This window comes from Marmota marmota, unplaced genomic scaffold, assembly GCF_001458135.2.
Source record: "Marmota marmota marmota unplaced genomic scaffold, marMar, whole genome shotgun sequence".
Lineage (NCBI taxonomy): Eukaryota > Metazoa > Chordata > Mammalia > Rodentia > Sciuridae > Marmota > Marmota marmota.
The window spans coordinates 30,996,043-31,020,650 of record NW_026000016.1 but is presented as its reverse complement, the minus strand read 5'-3'; the positions used below and the strand labels follow the sequence as shown (position 1 = coordinate 31,020,650).

The window sequence follows — 24,608 nt, the reverse complement described above, 5'->3', positions numbered from 1 at the left end:
CCTCAATTCACACCAACCTGTATAAGCTCCGCTGCGGGCTTCCCATTCAGGAAAGCTGGTCAGTAACTCCAGCATTGCTCCACAAAGCCTGCAGCTGGCTGAGGAGCTCCCATGCAAATGCAGGCACCTGATTTAATTGTTGATAGAGGGAAATAATAGGTATCTCTAGCAGGTCTTAATATGATCTTAAAATAGGGGGAAAGTTTTCTGTTATGACATTGACATAGAGGCAATGATTTCGAGTAATGCAGGATGATGTGGAGATGCTTTAAGATTAAATAAGAGCTATATAAAGGCTTGTCAGAATGAATTCTAATGTGCCATGAGACACTTTGCATACTCTTAAATATGCAAAATGTCTCTTGGCACCCTAGAATTCATTCTGACAAGCCTTTATATAGCTCTTATTTAAACTCCTACTTTATTTTTCGGGAACAGGTACTCAGAGAAACTCTTTGAATGGAAGCAACAAAGGGCAGTGTTTATTGATTTTGTTCTGTAGTGAGGGGAAAAAAGAAACAAAATACAAAAGAGCAGTCAAAAGTGGAAGCTTGTTTAATATTGCTCTACCATCATCCTGAAAGGCATAATAATTTGAGTTACACATCTGAACTGATTGGAGTTACAGAATCATATCTCCTTTTTGCATTTAACAATATATACAATATAAAATAAATACATTTACACAAATGGACATTTGCTGGAGCACAGAGTATGGTACACATCACAAAAATATACAATTGATTGCTTTACAGATGTGAAGCCCATCTACAGCTATAGACATGGTTTTATTAGTATTATTATTATTATTATTATCATTATTATTATTTTTACTACTGGCTATAATGCAACTCCTGGATTATTATAAGCAGTTTAAATTTTTTTGTCCTTTTACGATCTTTGCACATAAGACTGCCATAAAATGTTTTCCTAGGCAGGTAAACAGAGACGCTTAAATAATTAAAATACAATCACCAACACCCATTTTCTCTTCTATAAGAAAAATAGCAGTTTTAAATTTTTTATATCTTTTATGTTATCATTTAAATGCAAAATAGTGGAATAAATACAACAATCTGATCTGATTGAAACACGAGTGTAACTACAAGGAGTCACACAATCATATTGCTTTAAATAAGAACAAACCTAAAAGAAACAAAATAAAAATTGAAATCATATGGCTAAAACATACACCTTAAAAACTTTCCAAAACTTCACATTAAGTAAATGGTCTTGCTTGACACTTGAAAAACCTTCCTCAAGCAAGATTTTAAGATGAGTATTTACCCTAAAGCCCGTGCAGTTCTTTTAGATCTACATTTTAATTTTTCAAAAATTTTTTTTCTATTTGTGAAATACTTGTTCTTTTGTGATGCTGAGAGACAAACTGAAAACTAAAAATTGTATTTCATTCTTTTAGTGTATCTCCATCTCATGTTTTCAGTTGGTTGGCTCTTACTTCTGAAGCCCAAGTACTTTAATGTGATACAGTGAAAACGATGTATATATTGTATATATTATATTTATATATTGTGTAATTGAATAGTAGCAACTTAAACCCTGCACAAACTTTCTGGAAAATAATCTTTTTAAACACTTACATATATAAATAATCTTATAGAATCAGCACCTTTTTTTCCCAGGAGTTGTATTTTCTGTTGTTATTCATTTTTAAAGGGATGTGCCAATTTCTGAACTCCTATCACAGCTATAAATTTCAAGTTATTGACCATCTGAATGAATTGCTAATGATGATTTATCTAGAATCACACTACAGTCACTTCTCTACTGAGAAACCACAATCTACAATATAGTCCCATATAGCTAATGATAGATACACAGTATTCCTAGCACTGGGTTGATGAAATATCAACCCAAGGTATTTTGTTTAAAGCACACAAAGTAGCAATAGTTTTGGAAACGAGTCCGCACCAAAAAGTTTCGCAACAACACAGAGCGAGTTAATAACAACATCTGAGAGATGATTGAGTGAAAGCCATATATACAGCATTTAAAAATTAGACTTATCTATATTCTTGAAATATTCAAAGTTTTATTTCTAAGCTATACATTGGTATTCTATAATAAACCATTAGAGAAATTATTCCTTGTTTTGAAAATATTATTATGATTTTGATGTGTATCTGTTCATAATGAATACTTGTTTGGAGTTTCAATCTCTTAGTTATTATTAGGAAGAACCTTATTACTGGTAAGGAATAGAATATACTACTGTAGTCTCCTGAGGAATTGTACATCCAATATTGTCTCTAATTCTACCCTGTGTCTAAAAGCACACACCACAAGAATCCTAACACCACAAGAACAAGACGACAGTCTTTGAATGCAACATAAAATTCAGAAAAGCACAGCAAACATGAAACATTGAAAAGCTGAACTACATTTCTTTTGTTTGTTAGGATTACAATTTTAATTACATCTGTGTACATAGAATAAGACTGTTCACATAGTACAGGGAGCAGCTACTAACACTGGTCCATTGGTATAGCATTTGATGGAGGTTACTGTTTATTGGTTATTCGGCGACTGTGGATTTCGGGGGCATCTAATTGATTTTTTCATTAGATTACACCTCTTAACAGTCTGGAACCTGACTGACTTTCATGCTGTGACAATACTGGTTGAAAAGCACATATATTGGCTTAGCTCTTGGTAAAAACTGCAGATTAATACAAATGAACATTCCTAAATGAATAAACTCGTATGGATTGGGTTTTAGATTTGGTCAGGTGTCTGCTGTCTTTGATGATTTTTTTTTATGATTGAGATATATATATTTTTTTAAATTCTGACATCTGCCTTATTGCCACTTAAATGAATACTGGCTCACAGCTCCTTCTAAGACAAGGTCTGTAACTTCGCAAACAGGCAGTATCTCATTCCTAACCACCAGGGCAGCTAGAAATCCTATGGCAACTTTACCTCCCAGGCAGAGAGTGTGATCGTGACAATTCTACAGATCTGTATTCCATGTGCAATGCTTATATATGTGACTACTCAGAGTCACTGTAGGTGTAATCTAATCCTTGGTGTCAGTGAACATTTAGGTAAACTGGAGCTCATGTTAAGAAATTGATGTTTGGGACCAGACTGGCACACAACATAAATTGCATCCGTGATAATATGCACCTTCCCTTCAACTATTGCTTGAGTAAGTTAAATTCCCATATTAATAAATGGCTGAAAAGTGGTAAAGCTGGTACAAAAAAATCTCCATTTGTAAGAAGAAACAAAACATTTTTAAAAATCTTCCTTCAGGATTCATTTGTCCTTCATTATTGTTCATAATTGTTCAAAGCCAGCACAAAATTGCAGTATTCTTATTCCTCTTTAGTATTGCATGAATGAATAAAGCTTAAACTATTCCCTGAAAAAGTTACATAGTAGCTAAACTAACAAATACCTGGAAGACTTGAAAAAACAATTAAGGAATCAAATGGCTGTAACTGATCTAGATGGAAAAGCAATGATAAGAAGCAGCCGATGCCACGTTGCTTCAGTTGTCTAATTAGAGGCTGCTCCCATGAAATCTAATACTGCACTCAGTCAATTCGCTTCTGTTGCACTGTACTTTTAGGTATGTTGGTTCTCTCGCTTTGATTCCTTAGTCACTGGGGACATTATGGTTCACAGTAAGTTCACTGGTATCCATATTATGGATCCCCATCCTTTGGCAGGGCTGGCTTCCATCTCTCTTCAGTTAGAGACCTCTTTTTAAAAGTTTAGCAGCAGAAGGAAGGAAAAGAGAGGAGAGGAAATGAGAAAAGAAAGAAGGAGAGGAGGTGATAGGGGAGGAGGAAGGCAAGAAATTTTCCTTATGATTAGAGCTATTTAAATTGTAGAATAAAACAAGAGGATGAGAAAAGAGAGGAAGCAGGAGAAGAAATGATAAGGAAGGAAGGAAATGAGGGAGAGAAAGAATCAGTAATGAAGGAAGTCAAGAAATGAGAGACAGGGGAAAGAAGGGAGGGAGAAAAACATAAAGAGGAAGAGATATGAAAAGGAAAAAAAGAAAGAAAGAAAAGAGAGTGAAGGGATGAGAGATAAAAGTAGAAAGAAATGCATCCGGAAGATATGGAGGAATCTGAAAGCTGCTTCAAAGTCTTGCTGCTAAAATATCAGTGCAGTCTGTGTTGGTTTCTGATGTTGGTAACTAAGTTCTAAGTTTCTTCGACATCACTCTTGGGTTGATTTTCCCTTTTTCAACGTGCAGGATGGGAAGGCCCAGAAAGCTTTTAGTCAGACCTTGGCCTCCAGCATTTCCAAAAAAAGTTTGTGCATGGGGACTTTGCCTTCCAGTTTGATGTTGTAGAAATGCTGCACAGCCTTGGTGGACGTCTGCCTCAAGAGTGGGAGCGTCATTAGCATCTTGCCAGCTCGGCGAGGGTCTTCCATGTGCTGGCCAGCCTCATAATCCTGCAGGGCCTCATGTAAGACATCCTGAAGCTTCTGAACGGCTTCCACATCTTCTATGTGCATGGAGTCTGTGCAAGGAAGCAAAACATACAAATAATCATGTGAATAATAAGCCTTTGCAGCTTAAAATTATAAAAAGTTAAATAGACACTAGAACCAAACAAGGACACAAGGAAAAATATATACCAATATCCCTGGTGAGCATCAATACAAAAATTCTCAACAAAATACTAACAAATTGTACTCTTATACTTCTCTAAAGTCAAAGCTGTGATTTGTTCAGAGTCTCACATATCTAAAAATATGTTTTCTTTTCCTAAATTTTACTACAGTAATTTTCTACACTAGAATAGAATATGGGGATGATTCTAAAAGATTATTAGTTAATCTTGTCTGTGATTTTGTTTTTGTTTTTTTAACCTCTTAAGACTGAATAAGACAAAATTTCCTATTAACAGATTACAATCTCAGCTATTTTATTCGTTGTCTTATTCAGCTATTCATTCATTCAACAAAAAATGGTGGGAGGTCATCTATTCAAAGTGTTATTCTAAGTGCCATCTGAGATGAAGTTGTTTAAAATCTCCATCTTGTCTGTAAAAAGCTCATATTTCCCAGAGGGGAAAAAGTTGATGACTAAGATCTTAATTAACAACTCCATGTGAATACATTGAATCTAGCACTATATCGCAATCACAATAAATTCTTTTTCCTTTCAGGATTTCTAATGTACTAGTAACAGTTCATTAAAGCATCCTTACATACTCCCCATCTTCCTGCTGAAAAACAAATGGTGTCTTTAGGTTAGTGAGTTGTGAAATATTTTTTTTCACATTTGTGAAGGTGAACTTTGCCCCTGAGCCGACTAATTTGAAAATCTAATTCAATCGGGCAAAGAAAGGGTTAACAAGGTTGCCACAATTCTTCTTGGGAGAAATGTGAGATGTGGGGGGAAAAATAAAAGTTACAGCTCAAGCGCTAAAACAGACACTTAATTATATACAAGTTTGAATCATTTAGCACGTTTTATTGATTCTGATGACAGTTTATCTGTTAATTACACATAATGGAGTCTTTGGGGGATTCTTCATGTTTAATAATTCTAGTTCTCTGAGAACGCTGAGCTCTAAGATATATGTAGTTAGCCCAATCTTTCATACAATTCAATTATAGGCAAAAACGGAACGAAAAGAGAGGAAACATAATTTAAAATCAAGTGGCTAAACATATAATAAAAAAGAAACAGGCAAAGTCATTAAAAGAAAGATGGCTATAAGAGGTAACACGTGGTTTTTTTTCAACTTCTGTGCATTTTGTTCGTTGTTTTTCGTCAGTGCTGTCATTTTGAATCATTTCACCACATAATTGGTGAATTGGTCCCTGTTCGCATAACAACAATTAATGACATATTTCTGTAAAAGAATTTTAATAATATGGAATATAGTTGTTTTCACTACTTACTGCTCAAGATATAATTTCTGCTTGGTAGAGTAAAGTAAACAGACAGATAAAAAAATGGAATCCTTCAAAGTGTGGAAGAGCGTTGAACCAAGTCTGGGGACCTCACCAACAGTACACCTAGGCTTTTCTCCAGTCTGGCTCCTATCCATATGGCAAGCTCATCCACCTCCCTTAGTGTCCTCTTTGAGAAGCCAGCATGGATGGGTTCTGAAGTCCCTAAGTGTCCGTAAAGTTAGCAATGAAAGCACAGTCATGGAGGTGTGAAGACATGTACTCTCATATATTTTTTCTTTTTTTTTTCTATTTTTGTACTTAAATGCCGCCAGAAAGAAAAATCGGGACAGGGCACAGACATACTCAATCTCTAGGTATATAAAAGGCAGTAAACACCTTGTACATAAGGGAATGGAGATTAAATGAATTTATCTAACCTGTCCTGGGACTGTAGGTTAGCCATTTACATGGAAAAACAGGATGACAGATGGAGGGGGAAGATGAGAATTACATTCATTAGAGACAAAGTAAAAGTAAAATGAAATAAATATTTTCCAACTAGAATCAAAGAAAGAATAAAAGCCATAGATTTATCATCCCTTTGGAGTTGAACATTGCCCCATTTCAGCTACTAATGGCCCCACCAGTTAGGTATCTCTGATACTGTGTCGGAGTTCACCTTAAACTTGTTTTTCTTTGAATAAAAATTATGTTGCTGGAATGTATAACACTGACATTACCATTTCCTTTTGTAAAAAAAAAAATGAGATGCAATTAACCTCTGAGCTCATTTTATTGAAACTTCCATCTTCATCAGCAATGTTCTCTACAACTCTCATAGCAAGAACATTCCCAGGTATATGTAGAATATTCTACTTGACAAGAGAAAAAAACTAATTATTAGAAACCTCTTCCTCATATGTCTATTTCCAAATCTTTCCAAATTCCTTCTTCAAGTCCTGGCTCTAAGTACTGGAATGATCCAGGAGAGACTCCCCTTTTCTATATGAGAGAACCTTAAAATGCTTAAAGTCAGCAACAGTCACCTCAGCCCACACCCTGAGCCTTGCCTTTCCCACTACTCTGCTCAGCAGGAGATATATTAGAGGATGTCACAGGAAATGAGGCGAGAACAAATAGCAGAGAGATATGCTCACAAACAGCAATTAAGACTTCAAACTATTCTTTAAAGGCTGTGATTTAGCTTGAGAGATTTAAAAATGATTTAATCAAATTACTATGATAATTTAACTTCCCATTTACAGAAAAGATTCTAACTCATTTTAGCTTTACCCATTCTCGGATCTGCTAATACTTTAAATGCAAACTCACTAAATCTGAACTATTTAATTAGACCATGATTCAGCTGGCAGACTGCTGAAGAAAATATTAATCTCCATTAGAGATCCTAGTTCAAGTTCTGGCTCTGTGGCTTTAATCTGTTTTGTTCTTTGGGCTAAATTTACATGTAGATGCCAGGCTTAACAGAACTGGCATTAATTTGTGTAATTATTTAGCTTTGGTTGTTAGTGCTGGTTCCTTTTTAACTATGCTTCAAAGGAAATAGTACTAGTATTTGTGCTAATGCAAACCAGCTAAACTTAATAATGAGGATCACTGGTTTATGAACTCAACCTAACAAAGTGAGACTGCACATTCAAAACATCGGTAAGCTGTTAAAGAACTTGGATATCTAGGCCCAGACCTATTCAATCAAAATACTGGGATTGAATCCAGGACATTGGTATTTTTAAAAAGATCTAGGAAATTCTGCCAAGCCGGTACTGAGAACTAATAAACTGAACAATAAAACAAACAAATGCTTTTAAAAAGAAACAAGATTTCAGAAATAACCAGAGTGCAAGTGTCCATACGTTGTCAACCAAAGAAGTTTCAACACCGAACAATAAAATAGAATTCTTTAATAACGTTCAATATTTTATTCTGTGAATGGGATCATAAAGGAATGTGCCTAGTTCAGATCATTTACTCCGGGAACATAGCTAAATAGCTTTATATCTGCAGTTGCAAAATTCAATGAGTCTTAGAGACATTATGAAAGAAATTTTCTTTTTATGTCTTACCTGGAGTAAAACACTTCCCTTTTCTATGTTAAAATATTTATTTTTGTGGGCATGGGTGTAAGGACTCCAAAATGCCCATATCCTGTTTGGGTGTTGTCTTCAGCAACTATAGCTCATCCTTGACAATATATTCTAAAAAGTTGCCAAATCTCATATTGAGGATGGGTCCGAATGCTAGAAATGCACCAAGTGCATTCAGAGTCAAGTGTAGTACAAGATCTAAACCAGCAGGATAACCTTTTTGGTGGAGCACAGGTGTTGACTATCTTTGGTGTTTGTTGTACTGCCTATATGAAGAGTGGCAAGGGCAGGTCATTGTGACTCTGTCCAATCATTAAAGGAATGAAACAGAATTGGCTGGAAAGAATGAAGATGTGAACAAAGGTCCATTTTCTAATAGAGAATTAATGTATCAAAATTTCAACACTAATTCATGAAGAGTCCCAACAGAGTGAACCTAAGGGTCATGATCAACTAGGGTCCTAAAGAACATTGACTGACTACATGGCAAATGGGCTCTTGATTAACATACAGAGTTGCCCCTAAATTTAGAGAAAAAGATATTTGTCATAAAATTTTGGTGAAAAATAGGTAGATGTGATTCTAGAAAACTGGCAATAGGAGCAGCAAATTTTTTTAATCTCTCCAAGTGTGCATATAAAATGACAATAAAACAGAGCAACTATATGGCAAATCTAGAAACCTATGACATTTACAGCAGAAATAGGTGATGAAGTATCCCTAAGATGTGCACGTGCACACACGCACATATACACACACTTAGTGGATCTGTATTCCTACTTTGTTCATGGAAAGGACCTAGCAAGGACAGCCCACCCAGAATGTACCCCTAGCACCCAGGGGTACACCTAAAATCTGATTCTAGGCTGTGTTTAGGAAATCTTCAAAATGAATATGAAACATCTTGTCATACCAAATGGCATGAATACTATTTATAACTACAAGATCAATCGAAAAAAGATTTCAGAAGCCAACCTGAAAAGGTTTCCACTGACCAAAAATGGAACAATCTGAACTTCAAAAAGGGTTATGATTATAATTTATTGAAGTCCATTAAATATATTGGACATGTATTTATCATTATATTAAAAAGAAAGCAATATTTTTAAAATTCTGAAAACTGGTAAAGAAGGAAAAAGAATCAAACATTTGTACTACTCTTCCTAAACTATTTCACCAGTAACTGAATGAAAATCAGTTACAAAATTACAAATCACCATTGTACAATCCCCAGTGAATTCAGGTAATGAACATCCACAGCTGCTAACATCCCAGACAGTATGTACTTCCCAACGAACAACACACCAGCTTCAGGTGACATCGGGATAGAATCTGGGTCTGAGTTAGTCTCTGGGTCCAGTTACTAATTTGTACAAAATGCAAAAAGCAGAAAACACAATGAACTGAAATCTTCAAAATCTAGACTGTCAAATGCTACGGCTTGTTTAGTAGATAAAACAAAAATGAAGGAGAAACTTGTAGATTTTGATATAGAAACCTGAAAATCCATCCATATTTATTTTTTAAAGCCAGACATAGTGGCTTGTGCCTGTAATCCCAGCTACTCTGGAGGCTGAGGTAGGAGGAGTGCAAGCTCCAAACTAGCCAAGCTCATTTAGGGAGACTCTGTCTAAAAATAAAAACTAAAAAATGGGAATGTAGCTCAGTGGTAGGGTAGCCCTGGGTTTAGTACTCAGTACTGCATAAGAAAACAAAATGTGTGTGTGTGTGTGTGTGTGTGTATACACATAAAAGTTTTAATGGACAAGACTAAACTATATACCTAAGGATATGTTCACATTTAGTAATAAGGTGATGAAACACCAGGAAATGATAACTATGAAAGTCAGGATAGGACTTTCCACAAAAGGTTTACTTTTTTGAGAGAGAGAGAGAGAGAGAGAGATATTAAAAATTTTTTGCTGCCACCACTGCCATTTTCCTAGAATCCATTCTCCCTATTTTTAATCCTTATGTTATATTTGGTACTTTTTTGTTTTGTAAAAAGTGGAAAAGTTACTTTTGTGGAAGAAAGAAGGTTGAGTCATGGAAGGAAGGAGGCTGGGATTGGGACAGGAGGGATACATTACAAAGCTTTACTTCTTGAACCCTGTATTCATTGTAATAGACTGAAAAATGGCTCCAAAGATAACCAGGTCCTACTCTCTGTGGAACCTGTGGATTTTAGCATTCAAGGCAAAAGGAACTTTACACATGTGATTGAGGGCCTATTGTGTATTGATACAGGAGATAATCCCAGGCCCTCAATGAAAGCAAAGGAGGGAAGAAGAAGGCAGTGTTACTCACAACTGAGTTGAAATGCTACAGCAACAGCTTCAAAGACAGAGGAAGCTGCCAGGAGCCCAGAAACTCAAGGGATGTGGCTGTATAAGCTAGAGAAGGCAAGGGAACAGCCTAAACGCTGGAGCCTCCCCAGGGAAGGTAGCCCTTCTATACCTGTCGGAGACCTAGTGAAGCTGATTTTAGACATCTAACCTTCAGAACTGTAAGAGAATAAATGTATACTGTTTAAAACCCTCAAGTTGTAGTGATTTATTATTAGCATAAGAAGCTAAAAAACATATTGAATCATGCATATTTTTGTGTGTCTTCTTTTGCATTAAAATGGTGAGAGAGATAGAAGGAGAGGGAATGAGAAACTTCTGATGGGGTGGTCTCTTCTAGAAAGCAATTTCGTTATAGGAAATCCATAGACTGTAGAAATATGTACAAAAATACCAAATAAGGTGTTCATATACCAAGAAGAAAGTTGGATAAAAAGAAATATTTTAGGTCTTTTACAAACCAGAGAAGTTATGATGCTAATATTGGAAATGATAACAATAATTCTGATTTTATCCTCAACTATGATAAGAAGATTAGGGCTTTCAATTACACAGTTCCATTAAGGGCCATTTATTTTTTTCAAATGACTGTTTTCCTCATTCCGTGCTCTGGTTAAAAAGTTAGCTTCTGCTACATGTAGGCAAACCACACAGATTACTCTTACTGTATTTATAGGAAATGCTGAACCACAGAAAAACTCCATGGTTATAGTTTCTTTCCTCCAGGCTTCCCCTCACAAATCCCAGATTACCGTTATCATTGTTACGTTTACCTTGTGTAATGGGATTTCTCTGCTAGGTCTTCTCTATTTCCCTACAATTGCTTAAGGCCTTCCCACCTATCTCCCAGCTCCCCAATCTCTTAAAACTTTTCTAGGAGTTTTCTAACTCCATTTAGTAGAAGTGTTAAAGATAATTTTAATGGATAAGTGAATGTTGATGTCAATTTGGTTGATGGATATTTCAACCTTCCATAGCATCAAAGATGATCTGCATCATGCTAATTAAGTTTTGTAACAGATTGCTCTTTGTCTTAGACCCATAAATGAAACTGATGTTATAGTCACTAAAACCTCAAAGTAAAGCAACTTCAGAGTATTTTGTTTGCTAGTACTCAGGTTGAAAATACAGATATTTTTGCAGCAAATATGTCTTATACTGTGCCAAGGGACAGTAATCACAAAGCATAAAAAAGTATATTTAAGAACTATTTTTTGTTTTGCTTAAAATTTTGCAATATCATAATATATATGAATATTAAAGGTGGCATTAAAAATACTTTTCAAATATATCATCTGAAATATAATTAACCTGAGAAGCAATGTTAGATTTCTGTTTAAAAATGTATACTAGAAGGTGGAAAATTATAATTTTGATTTCTTATCTCTTATTTAGTATGAACTACTTTTTAGTCTGGGTAAAAGATCTACCTACCATGCTCATTTACCATAAGACACTAAAAATCACATGGTAAGCATTTCCTCTTAAATTCAGTTTGTCATTTTCCTGGGTAGTTTTATAGGTGTCAGCTCTCCCTATCTGAGGAATATAGATCCATAGATTCAACCAACCATGGATAGAAAATATCCAAAAAGATAAACTGTATTTGTTCTGAATATGTATGGATTTTTTTCTTGCCATTATTCCCTACACAATATAATAATTATTTATTTAGCATTTGCATTGTATTAGGTATTATAAGTAATCTAGAGATGATTTAAAGTATACAGGAGGTGTATATAGGTTACATGCAAGTGCTGCCATCTTGTATAAGGGACTTGAAACTGTGTATTTTGGAGTCCATGGGTGGGCAGAGAGGTCCTGGAACCAATTTCTCCAGATACTGAAGAACAATTGTACCTTAAATTCAAAAAGACAGCAAAATAAAAGAAGGCACACAATTCTTAACTAAATATAAAATGTTAATTTAGGTTCTTGAATATGAAATTACAATGGCTCTAGTATTCTACACTGAGCCTTTTAAAGATATAATACATAATTATTTATGAAATACAAATAGCTCACTGATAGCACGGGACAGAAGATCCAACTCTCTGCTTCACAGAGACCATACTTCTTTATCAGCTCACTTCGGATATCTGTAAAATGATTTAGACATGTCTACAGCATGGGTATGTTGTAGGAATCAAATGAGATTACCCAAAAGTGACTTAAAAAAATAAATGGCTACAGAAAGATTCTATAAAAGGATAATATCTTGGACATTAGCTAAAATCATCTCCAGAATATAAAAGAAAAAATTATTTCAACTTCTAGTAAAATCAGCTAAGAACATGTACAATTTTTTTTTCTTGCCATTATTCCCATATTGCCACTATGAGGTTGTTATAATTATGTAGGATTTGAAGTTGATGACCAAAGTATTAATTGTAGCTGTGTATCATTAGGTCCTATCATTCCAGAAATACTATGTAGATATTTTTTAAAAAATCCCTGACTTTAAAAATACTTATTTTTGAAAGGAATGAACTCACCTGGTTTCAGACTAAGGACAGGACAAGGGTGACAAAGGTTGAAATGTGAGTGGCAACTATGAAGCATAAAGGTCTTGTGACTTGAACGAAAGAGAATGATCAGACCTAAAGTGATTCATAATTTTAGACTCCTTTCATCTTCCAGTATGTGAAAATGAGTATATTACATTGGGACCAGTGATAGCAGTTTCAAACAAATTCATAGGTATATGAATCAACAGAACCAATCATGAGACTAGAATCCTGTGGCATAACCTTACCCAAAATTCTTATAGCAATATTTCACAATGTTCTCCAATACAAAGATAAAATTCATCATAAAATCATAGAATTCCCCCAAATGGAAACAATTCTAGAGATCAGTCTAACCTCTTGGTGCATGCATGAGAAGACTGGAACCTACAAATTACCATGTTCAAATTGTGACCTAGATTTTTCTTTTTAAATTTGATCCCACAGAGCTGCATCATGGGTGCAATAATTAATTGCTCAATGTTAATACTCAAAAATAAGAGAAAACACAGCTTACATGAGTCTGTAAATTTGTTATGTTCAAAAGTAATTGAAATAATTACTTAGGGTTTTCAAATACATGTATGTAAGAATTGCAGTATTAGTTCATCATTATTCTGGGCCACATACTTGAAGATAGGCAATATACTACCAATGATGTTCTGGTGTCATGTTTTCCTGAATTCACATACGACAGAAACACCATCACAAAAAATATGACAGTCATTATAGGAGGTCAAGTGCCTTATTTCCCAAGCATAACATTGATAATTTTTTAATAAAGACACATTTTAAAATAACATGAAATCTAGATAAACTGGACATTGGTTATTAACACATAGCTATACAGGGAAAGCTAAAATACTTACATAAATAACATTAGGGATTTTTTGCATAAAACGTCATCTATATTCATCTGAAATTCCTAAATACTAAAAGCAAATCTAGGAGTTTTTTAAGATATTTATGAAAAGTATTAAAATATTTTCATACTGATGTGTTCATGAGCAGTTAAAGAAACTTACACTGGTTCTAATCTGGACGAACCTATAATTTTATGACTAAAAAACTGAAATAAAATAGATTTACATTGACAGCAATGTAAAAAAAAAAAAAAAAGAAAAAAGGATTTTTGAGTTGTTTTCCCCAAACTAAAAATGTGGTGCTTGTGTGTTAGATGGTGAGCAAAAGTTTACAGCACAGGAAAGGTGGGACAATGTAGAGGTTAAAATAGTTTTTATAGTCCTTAATCACTTCTTCTTTAGTATGGAGTTTGGTTCAATTAATTTTCTTGGTATTAAGAGGCTAAAAATAAAAAAGGGTTAGAATCACTTGCAGAAAAAAATTTGTGCCATGCAGAAATTTCCTGCAAAGCAACTATGATAATAGGAGAAACAGAAAAGCTTGGTAAATATTTCTGGCTTTAAACAGAAAAATAAACTAACTAGTTCTTTAAATAAAGTCTAATCACCAGTCACTGTTGTAAAGTAGGTCACTTCTTCCCCCAACAGCAGAGTATGTGGGATTAGAACATTTATATATCAACAATATTAATGACTATATTTCTAAGCAACAGAGTCAGAAATCCTGCTACTAATTAAGGTATTCTAAATTATAATACTTAGCCATAAAGCATACATCTAACATCTAAAATTATAAACTTTTAGCAATTTTTATGATAAAGCTTTAGCATTGCTCAGCATTCACAATTAGCTAATAATTTTAAAAAGCAATTTGAAACATAAAACATAAAACATACTTACTCTATTTTAAAAACAATTGACCAATTAATTGTTTCAAATGAGAATTGTTTCATTATTACCAAATAAAAATGCCTCCCCAAGCAATGCTATAAAATCTTTCACCTAAATATGAGAGATCCATCTGTGAAGTTTGTACAAACTAATAAATTTCCAAAAAACTTCTATCCCAGCTCCCACTTTTACCTTCTCACCAGCAAGGCAAAGGGTTCCTGAGGGTTTATGACAATAAACCATTTGTCATAAAGAATCATATTTTATAGTTTCACAGAGGAGTGGGAGAAGAGGGGTGAACAGTGTGGTAAGGAAGGGGGTTATATTCCCAATTAAAACTGTGAGATGCTAAACTCCATTATGAAGACAAATAGGAAAGTACAACTTCATTGTTGAAAACAATTTCCCTCCTATCAGTCCAAGGATTTATGCATCAATATTGTAGATGAACTGTTAATTACAAAATCAATTAAAAATTATTTCTAAAAACAGTCACGCGTCCCTAGCTCTCATGGGGGCAATTTGGGCAGAAGGTCTCATCTCACTAGGACCGTGCCAAATCACAAAGTCGTCATCCACAAGTAAGCAAAAGCAATCTGGTTTTTCATTTTTCAGCGCGGCTGAGCCCAGCCTGAGATTGATCGTCACATATGGCCCCAGAAAACAAACTGTCAATACCTTGAATGCTGCAGAATTTGAACAAATAGCCATCCGCCCATTCAAGCCACTCATTGCATCCCATTTAACAGATTTTATTGACAGTTTCCTTCTTGTAATTAAAGGGAAAACTACTGGCCGGCAACCAAGATAAAGTTCAAAGATAGGGTCAAAACAAAAGCAGATGGAGGGGCACGGTGTGACTGTCAATGGTACATAGCATCAGAGCATGTTATTGACACACAAGTATCTAATGATCGGCACGTCATTAAGGGGGGATCTATCCTGAACTTTATGCAAATGCTAAAAGAGACTTAAGACCACAATAAAGCATTAGAAGAGGCACAAAGGAAAAAACAACAAAGCACCAACGATTTTTACTTATCAGAGTTGCTCCCTATTTTAGCACGTTTCAGTTCAAATGGAAGGAACATTTATCCCCATAATTCTTAACCCTTGCTGCCTGGGTGGGACATTTGAGGGACATACTTCTTCAGCAGAATTTGACTTTTAGAGGATTTCAGAATGTAAGAAATGGAGTTTTGTTTGATAACTAAAATTAGAAGCAACAATAAAAGCATTACCCCTATTGTAAAAATGTGTATTTTTGAGAGGAAGTGGTTTGTTTGGCTCCACAATTCTTTTACATGGACTAGTCTATGAAGGACAGCAGAGCTAATTTTGTCCCCAGGGCTTCTACTTATGCTGCTCATACCAGAGCTTTTGCTCTGCTATGATCTAAATTAGTAAATATATTAGGTGGTTAAAGTTTTCACAGCTTTCAATAAGCAAGGAAAATAAATAATTCTCTTTAAGTGTATTTTTCTCATTTCTAACTTTTCTTGGAAGCTACACTGATTGTAATTTTGCTGACTCATTCAGAATTTACAAACTAGGTCTAACAAATCCCTGATGAAGTTAAGGGAAGGGGGTAAAAATGACATATTAAAAAATGAAGCAATGAGCATGTCAATATGCCAACCTGAATTAGCAAGAGCTATAGCTTTGAGGGTAACGAATTCTTCTTTCTCCAGCTTCATGCTCTTGTATTTCTTTACCAGCTGCAGGATAGCATTGTTTAGGTCAAGAAGGCCTGCTAATTTGGACTGGTCTTCGTCCATTATATAATCGTCTGCATAGACAAGTTCGTCCTCAAATGAAAGGGATCGGTATACGACACCAAGGATCAAAATTTCCATCCAAGCACTCTGCAGAAGGCTCATCTGGTCCGCCAGGGACAGCGTGGAGAAGCCTGCATGAAAAGATGAGCAGATCAAGTTACTTTAAAGCCATAATTTCATAATGCAACATTAGTTTCATATGGTAGTCAGCTTCTGCACTGGAGCTCACAATGATGCTGAGCTTTGATTAGAAGCTCCTAAAATTTTCCCCTGATCACTCTGTGAACAGCAAAGTAAAAGTTACAAACCAGCTTCGATTGGTTGGTGTTTTTATAGGTTTTATAGACTCAGCTGAGGGAAATGAAATAAAGGTCTACATTTTTAAATTTTATTTATAAAAAAAATACCATGTAATCCTTATTGCTTATTACTGGTGAAGTTTTTAGGAATGTATTATGGGAAGTCAGATTTTTAGCTACATACTTTTTAAAAACTGATATTGATAAACAATATAAAAGTCAAAATAATAAAAAAACCCACAAACAACAACAAAAAGGAAAACAGTGTGGGCCACACAGTAGACTACAACTTGAAAACATTTCTCAGTAATGATAGTGAATGAGGAGTTATAACTAGACGAGCCTTCTCAATTGAATAATTTGTCCCCAGTGATATTTAACATAAATTTCTTTTTAAAATGGCAACTAGTGGTATAAAAGAAAGAATACATAGCAGCTTGGCTTCTTTACCAAGTAAAAAAGTCACAATTTTTACTCAAGTTCAATTATTTTAAAAGTTAAATATAAAAATATTAGGGTTTGGTAGAAAAGAAATAAAAGAAAGATCCAGAATGGAAATATTGGCCCCACGCTGGTAATAACTATTTCACCTTGAGCAGGTCAATTAGCTTGTACCTTAATTTTTACATGTGGGATATATAATATCCATCCAGATAATCATTTATACCATGTATTTGATAACTGTTACTATAGTATGTATTATTTTTATCTGAAATATATGGTTGACTGCTTCAGTTCTTCACTAGAAATCTGGGCTTCATTCACACAAGCACAACGTCTCTTCTAATCTTGAGAAAAACAAATGTAAAAATTTAAAATAAAAAAATGTTGATCAATGATAAAAGATGAAGTAGCACAATTAAGCATACTCTGGAGAATATATATGTGTAGTCATATCTCACAAGATCTAGATCTATATTCTAAAAAGAAGTCTTAATGGTATCTGACCATTAGATGCTTTTTATAGAGTCTTTAAAATGTAAAGTTTCATTGCAAGGGTATCTCTAGGAACTCCAAGGATGACCAGCTACCCCATATGTTTTTTGAGAACAACAGCACCATAATATATGGTCCTGCCATTAGTAATTCCACTAAGATGGAGAGGGTATTTTTAATAATGCAAACTAAGAAATCTAATTTTACTCCTTTTCCAGATGTTATTACTCAAATATTACAGAAATTATAAACATCCACTTACACCCAAGCTTTTTTAGGCTCCTGCTTCGGGTCATTGTTGCTGTCATTTTTATTCATAACAGATTGTTCCTATTCCATATGATGCCAAAAGCTATAGCACAATAAAGAAAAGGGAATAATTTCCTGACCTATTGGTGAAAACACTAACTCTAAGTGCTTCATAAAATCATGGAAAGGGGTTAGTCCACTTTTCTTAAGGGAGTCTTTATGCAAGTGTGAAAATCATTGTTTTCACTGACAAGGGGCTTACATGTTGTAGGACAGAGCTCATTTTTGTCTGGCTTTGCAAGTTTTCTTTTTCCAGATCTCTTTTTTTTCCTATCATTGCAATTTAGGGTTAAATTAATAAATATCCTCTTAGAACTGGACATATAATTGATAACATTTTAAAAAGAAGATTCAAAAAAGAAAAAAACAATAATATAACTTCATAGATAGCACCTCCAGGTGCTTACAATCTGGGGAATGTTATAGTCACAAAACTAACAAACAAACAATAAAATGCACTATTTCTTTTTTCTTTTTCTTTCTATCTCCTCTAATCAAGAAGAAAAATAAATAAAGTGCAGTGCAGATAATGATATCTAACTCTGGAAAAGATACTAAGTAGGGATATTTTGGTAAGTTAAATCAACAACAAAAACAAATTATCATCTGGGAAGTTAAGAGCAAAAAAGGAAAGGGTTTTTCAATTTGCCTTGGTTTTCTCCCGTCTTTCATGCTCCTAAGCAGTTTTCTGCAGCAGCAGATGGACAGAGAGCGTAGCCCGCAGCACCTTCCTGTGACAGCCCAATTCTCCCTCCCAGACACTGCTGTTAGTAAATAGATTTACACATTCTCCAATCTCCACACATCTTTCTGCCGAATAATTAAAAGCAGGATGATTAGTTTATTGAGTGGAAGGAGGAACTTTTTTATTGAGGTCCATCCACGATTTTATCAGGGCCAGCACTTTTAAGGTTGTCAGGGGGGTGCAGGCATCCAATTTTTCTTATCTGCCTGATTAATACAAACGCTGTTTCAGGACGCATTAATTAACAGATACAAATCTACGTTCTCATGGAAGGATCAATACAGAGAAGAAAAGAGGCATCAATGTGAATTTAGTGCTGATGATGGAGAAGGCACGCTATCGACATTTACGTGCACGGAAACTTTAAAGTTGCACTGGGGCCCCTTTGTCCCTGTGATTTACAAATTAACAATTTGTCAGCCGCAACAATGTTTCACACATTTCTTTGGGGTTTAACTAAGTAAAAAGTAATAAAATTTCATTTTTTTTAGGTTGATCCTGAAATTTACTTTTTCGATGCTGATGACTTGTGTGTTTGTACATGTGCCTGTGTGTTTCATACCTCTTGCAAACCTAACTTTTCATTTCACTTCTCTATGAAATAAAGAGAAGGAAAAAAGGTAACAAAAAGGTACTTTTAAAAAAATTTTGGTTGGGAAGCATGGGGAGATGGTTATAGCATAAGAGATATGACAAGTTTACTTGCTCAATATCCTCCTCTCTGAGTGGATTCAAGGAAGTATAATTTTGGCAAAAGCACAGGAAAAAGAGGAACTATGCTTTGCAAAATAAAATAAAAGTCTGGACTTTTCTACTTCTTCATGGTCTATCTAAATAGCTGTCTCACATTTTTAACCCTTTATACAACAACTCTGCAAAGGCAGCACAAAGAGCTTTCCTGCCCAAATGCCTGAGTAGCAGTTACACAGCCTCATTATGATACAGTCACATTCCTATGGTCAGTAAAGAGGGCAAATACCTAACAGAGATTTTATTTTAATCCCATAAAATTCTTTTACCTGACTTGAGAATTGCTAGCTACACTTCTCATCCGTGAGTCCATATGGATGAAATAATATCTTTTTACAGACCTGAGCAAAGTCTCAAAACCTAAATGACCAAGACCTAAATGAGAATGAATGTTTTAATAAAGTGAGTCTAAGGAATCTTCTAATACCTGATGGCTCTGTTGCCTTGTGCACTTGTATCCTAATGATCATTACCTGTTTGTGCTTTTACCAGGTGTTTAATGGTGTTTTATAGCTATCAGGCTACAAGTTAGAGGTCCTCATCATCTATTACATTTAGTTATCTTTGGAGAGAAACCTCTTTCCCAAGTGAAATAAAATATGCTTTGCAGTTGTGTCATTTGAACTTCATGTTTTGTACACCCGGAGATCTTAATCCTTGGTGTGTGACAGGTTATAGTTTTAAATGTTCAGCCGTATTACAGCTTTTTAAAATACAATGATACCCTGGCACATTTTTTTTTCTTCACTGGCTATAGCCCATTCCTTGTATATCGCTGACAACTCTGATCTCTCTTCATTTCTGTCTGGGAATCAGTGCCATTTAATGTATCTCAGGCATTTTGCTTAGCAGAACGACTCGCTACCTTGACCCACAGTTAAATAGCATGTTTATCTGCAACACAGTGTGCTCCAAATAAACCAGATGACAGTTGGGAATAACATCATTTGGAAGGATTGAAAAGCTTCTCAAGAGGCAGGTACCCCTGAGGTAACAGGCTTGAAGAAAGCATGCTTTGTGCCAACTCTCTTGCCTTCTTCTGCTAGAAACTTCGGAGGTTGACAGTGGTGCCATGGGCACTCATCAAGCACATTTTTTTTTCAGGCTGGCAAACTGATGCACTTTGCAGTCAACTTACAAAAAAGGCTAAGCATCTGAAAGTGTGAAGGGCAAAAAATATCTGACGGCTAGTCTTCAAAAATACACTTTCATTTCAGAAAGCATAAATGTTTATTTCCTGAACGGAGTGTTGACAGAAATAGGCTGCAGTGCAGGCATTTGGGTTTAACCCCTGCTAGGCATTTTTTTTCTCAGCTGCTTTCTTGAAACACAGAGCAAGCATTTTAAATCTTCAGAGTGTCTGTTAATATCAGTTAATCATGGCATCGATTTGCCTGCTCACAGTTTTTGAACTGTACTTTCTCTGTTCCACAAAAAAAATTGACACTTCTCAACAAATAACATAGCGTGCTAGAATTGTAATTGTGCCACAATGACTCACGGAGATTGCAAACAAAGTTTATTTAGAGATGACTGCGCAATGTGGCATTGGCGAGATTCTCTCTCTTTCATACAATAAACCTAATGTTTCCAAGAACTAGGGATGAAAAGGATAACGCTGGCACTATGGTTTAATCTTAGCTACCTATAAAAACCCAGATGTGCAACCCTTGTTAGATATAAACTTACTCTATTTTTAAGCCAGTTGCTCTTTTCACATATGATTCACAAAACACACAGCCCTGGATCCAAGAGATTTTATATGTATATGTGTGGGCATGCATGCATGTTTGTGTGTTTCACAAACTGGAATTGACCACAAGGTTGTGAGAAGCAACTACAGATGGTTAACTGCCCAAGTGAAAGCTGGAACATCTATGGGGTGCTATCAGAGGCATTTTATTAATTTTTTTTTCTTTAAAAGGGATGGTAATGATTAGCTCTATATTAGATTTTTTTGGCATTAGATAACAATGGCTATAATACCACTCCTGAATTTTTATTCTTTTGGTCTGATCATAATCTACATTTCAATAATTTAAATTCAATCACAACTGGTACGGGTAATGTGTGAACATAACTGAAAAAATGGGAAGACCTCCCTTTCTGTCTAATCTGATCATTCGGACATTGTAAGAAGTATGTTTTTGTGGCTTTGTTTTTATATTAACAAGTAGGTTTCACAGAGACTTTATGAAACCACTATGTTAAAAAAGTGGTTCCACGGGACAAATGAACCCACTTTTCATTTGTGGTTTCTGAAAGGTAGAATTTACATTAAAATATTACTGTACACACACACACACACATATATTTATGTGAGGCAGAACTGACTACCTTAATAACAGAAAGCAAACCATCTGGGTAGTTGTGATCAACTAAAGAAGGAGAAGAGACTGGAATTTCAAAGGTGATATTTGTCAGCACGAGACAGAACTACCACTATTAATTGTGGGTGCAGGTGAAGTTGACCACTGACCACTCACAGTGATTATATGACAGCCTAATGAGTTAACTATTAGTTAACTTGTGGCACAGAAATGGAAAACATGTTCCCCTGACACAGTGGATTTTCTTCTGCAATTTTTCCTTGTTTTCCAGTCCAGCTTGCTATAAAAATTAAAACCATAACAGTAACTAAAGAGAAATAGCCCATAGAGCAAAACAGGAATCCCTCAACCTGATGACAAGAGTTGTTTTGTTTGTTTTCCCTGCCAGATGGTGACTTTTTAACAAGTGCCTGCCTTCCTTGAAGAAAGGACTGATGGGGCAGATGAACAAGAACGTAAAAGACGGCCAGGAAGAGTGTGCAGGTACGTTCTGGAAGTCTTTTCTTACCCTTACTTTCCTTTCATTACCCTTAATCACTTCTGAATGACTACAGAGGAACTGAAATAATTCCCTTATCTTTTCCCAAACTTCTTCTTACCTGGCCTCAACTTAACTTCTTGTGTCCTCTTTTAATCAAGGAGAAAGAAAAATTGTTGAGGGTCCTGGAGATAAGTATGGGCTAAACTGCCTTAAAGGTGAGAAGTCAGTAGCTTTCTTTTCCTAGGATCTTTGCTTTTGACTACTTGAAAACAAGAAAGTTCTACCTGAAAAGCTCTCCCTTTTCATGTGTCCAAAATTTGTTTTTCTATCAAGGAAAAAGAAAGTAGACTGATATAATATAGGACTCTTAACATTTTTTCTTATAGAATGGCATGGTTGGTGTCACTTTGGGATTTGATGGATGTTGAGTAGGGAAGAGCACTGTTTTGAAATCCCATTTCACATTTAAAGAAAAAGAATCTGTGCTTGAATTGGACTTGATCTAGCCCATGACTAGTAGGATCAGGTCAAGAAGCATCAGAGGCTACTACAGAGCATTAAACACTAGCCACTGAAAACCAAGAATATCTGACATGTAGATACTACTATCTCCAGGAAATGCCCAAGAAGTCCCCATGTGGCTATAACCAATAGTATTAACTAGGCCATCTTATGAATTCTACCCCTACTCAAAAAAAAAAAAAAAAAAAATTAAAAAGTGGAAATTCGAATCCAAGTACATCCAATGACCTTTGAAAATAGTCTTTTGAGTTACGATAAGGCCATTAAGTGTGCCCTACTCTGACTGTATCATTGTAAAAAGGGGTAAGTTTGGACACAGGAATGGCTATGTACAGAAGGAAGATGATTTAAAACCTTAAGGGAGAATAACACGTGAAAGCCAGGGGATGCTTGAAGATACCAGAAGGTAGGAGAGAGGTCTGGAACAAGTGCTCCCCTCATGGCCCTCCCAAGAACCAAGCCCGATGATATTCTGATCTTGGCTTTCCAACCTCCAGAAGTGTGAGAAAACACATCTCTGCTGCTTAATCCACCCAGTTTGTGTGGTACTTTGTTATACCAGCCCTAGAAAGCTAAGGCAGACCCCACTTGACCTCCTCATCTGTCAAATATGAAAATGAACGAGACCCTCTGAAGAATCTTCCAGTTCCAACAGTTTCAGATTCAGAGTAACAAACTGAGAATGACTCTCCAAAGCCCAAAGTTGTCTGGGTTATGGTGAGCCCCTCCGATAGAGGTTACTAAACTGGGGGTAGAATGGACCTAGAACTGGCTCCATGTCTGCTACCAAGAAATTGTGAGACTTTGAGGCATGACTCAACTTCTCTGGTTCCTGCTTTATCACTTGTAAATATAAAAGATGGAAAAGATGTTCCTGAAGGTGTGTTCCAGCCCTGAATTACTAGATTTCTAGTGTTTCTACTGTAATGAAATTCAAATCAACTGACCTGAGGACATCTATTATAACTGGTGTGCAATTAGGATATACAAAATGAGTACAATATAATCCTTGCCTTCTGAGATTTTACAATTAAGTCAAAGTAGATTAGCCTATAATGAAGAAAAGAAAATAGGTGCTACCACATAAGGACAGATCCAAGTACACTTGTGTTTGTGTATGTATCTGTGTGTACGTGGAGGAGAAGGGATAGGTACTTGGTTGTAAACATTATCACTTTGAAATTAATTTTAACATCCTTTTTTTTAAATCAAATATCCTTATATCTGCTCTTTCTTTCTTGTATCCTACCCATGGCTATTCAAGCCATTTTAAAAATATAAAATCTAAGTGCCATCCACTGACCAAAATGCTTTCTTAGCTTCCATATATCTTATAGGACAAAACTCAAACTCTCTGGCACAATACAAAATTTCTTTCACTATTTGTCCCTTTTCTTCCTTTCCTGAAAAAAAAAAATCCTCCTCTAATATTTCCTCTGTGGAGGGCCTAACATGTTGAACACTGAGCTCATTTTCCTAATCCCAATGCCAAGACCCACAGCTCCACTATGTCTGTACCCAATTAACAGTACCACCACCTCACTCTTAGCTCTTCATTGACCTACCACCAAGTCTTCTCATTTATATGTCTGAAATCATTCACAAATGTACACACTGGTTTCCATTTTTACAATCATCATTATTGCTATTCTGTAGCATGTAGGATCAATTGTAAAATAGAAAAGTGACACGAAGAACCACACAGATCTGAGCATAGGTGACAGGTGAGGTCAGGGAGTGAATGTGATGGATGTATCCATATCCTTCTTACCATGTCTTATGAGCTTTCTAGAGGGTACACCCTTCTGCTCTTGTTGCTCTAGCACCTGCAACTGGGCCTGGGATATAGTAGGTG

General features: G+C 35.4%; 1 protein-coding gene across 28 annotated transcripts in view; it reads right to left on the bottom strand.

Moving 5' to 3' along the window:
* Positions 1-537: 537 nt before the first annotated feature.
* Positions 538-24,608, bottom strand: part of Esrrg (estrogen related receptor gamma) — a 592,284-nt gene continuing 568,213 nt past the window's right edge. For all 28 annotated transcript variants that reach the window (XM_048809368.1, XM_048809360.1, XM_048809366.1 and 25 more), the window contains 2 exons: positions 16,243-16,512; positions 538-4,505 (listed from right to left, as the gene is read on the bottom strand). In XM_048809368.1, coding sequence (XP_048665325.1) covers positions 4,261-4,505; positions 16,243-16,512 — 515 coding nt within the window. In that variant the 3' untranslated portion in view covers positions 538-4,260. The remainder of the gene's footprint in view (positions 4,506-16,242; positions 16,513-24,608) is intronic.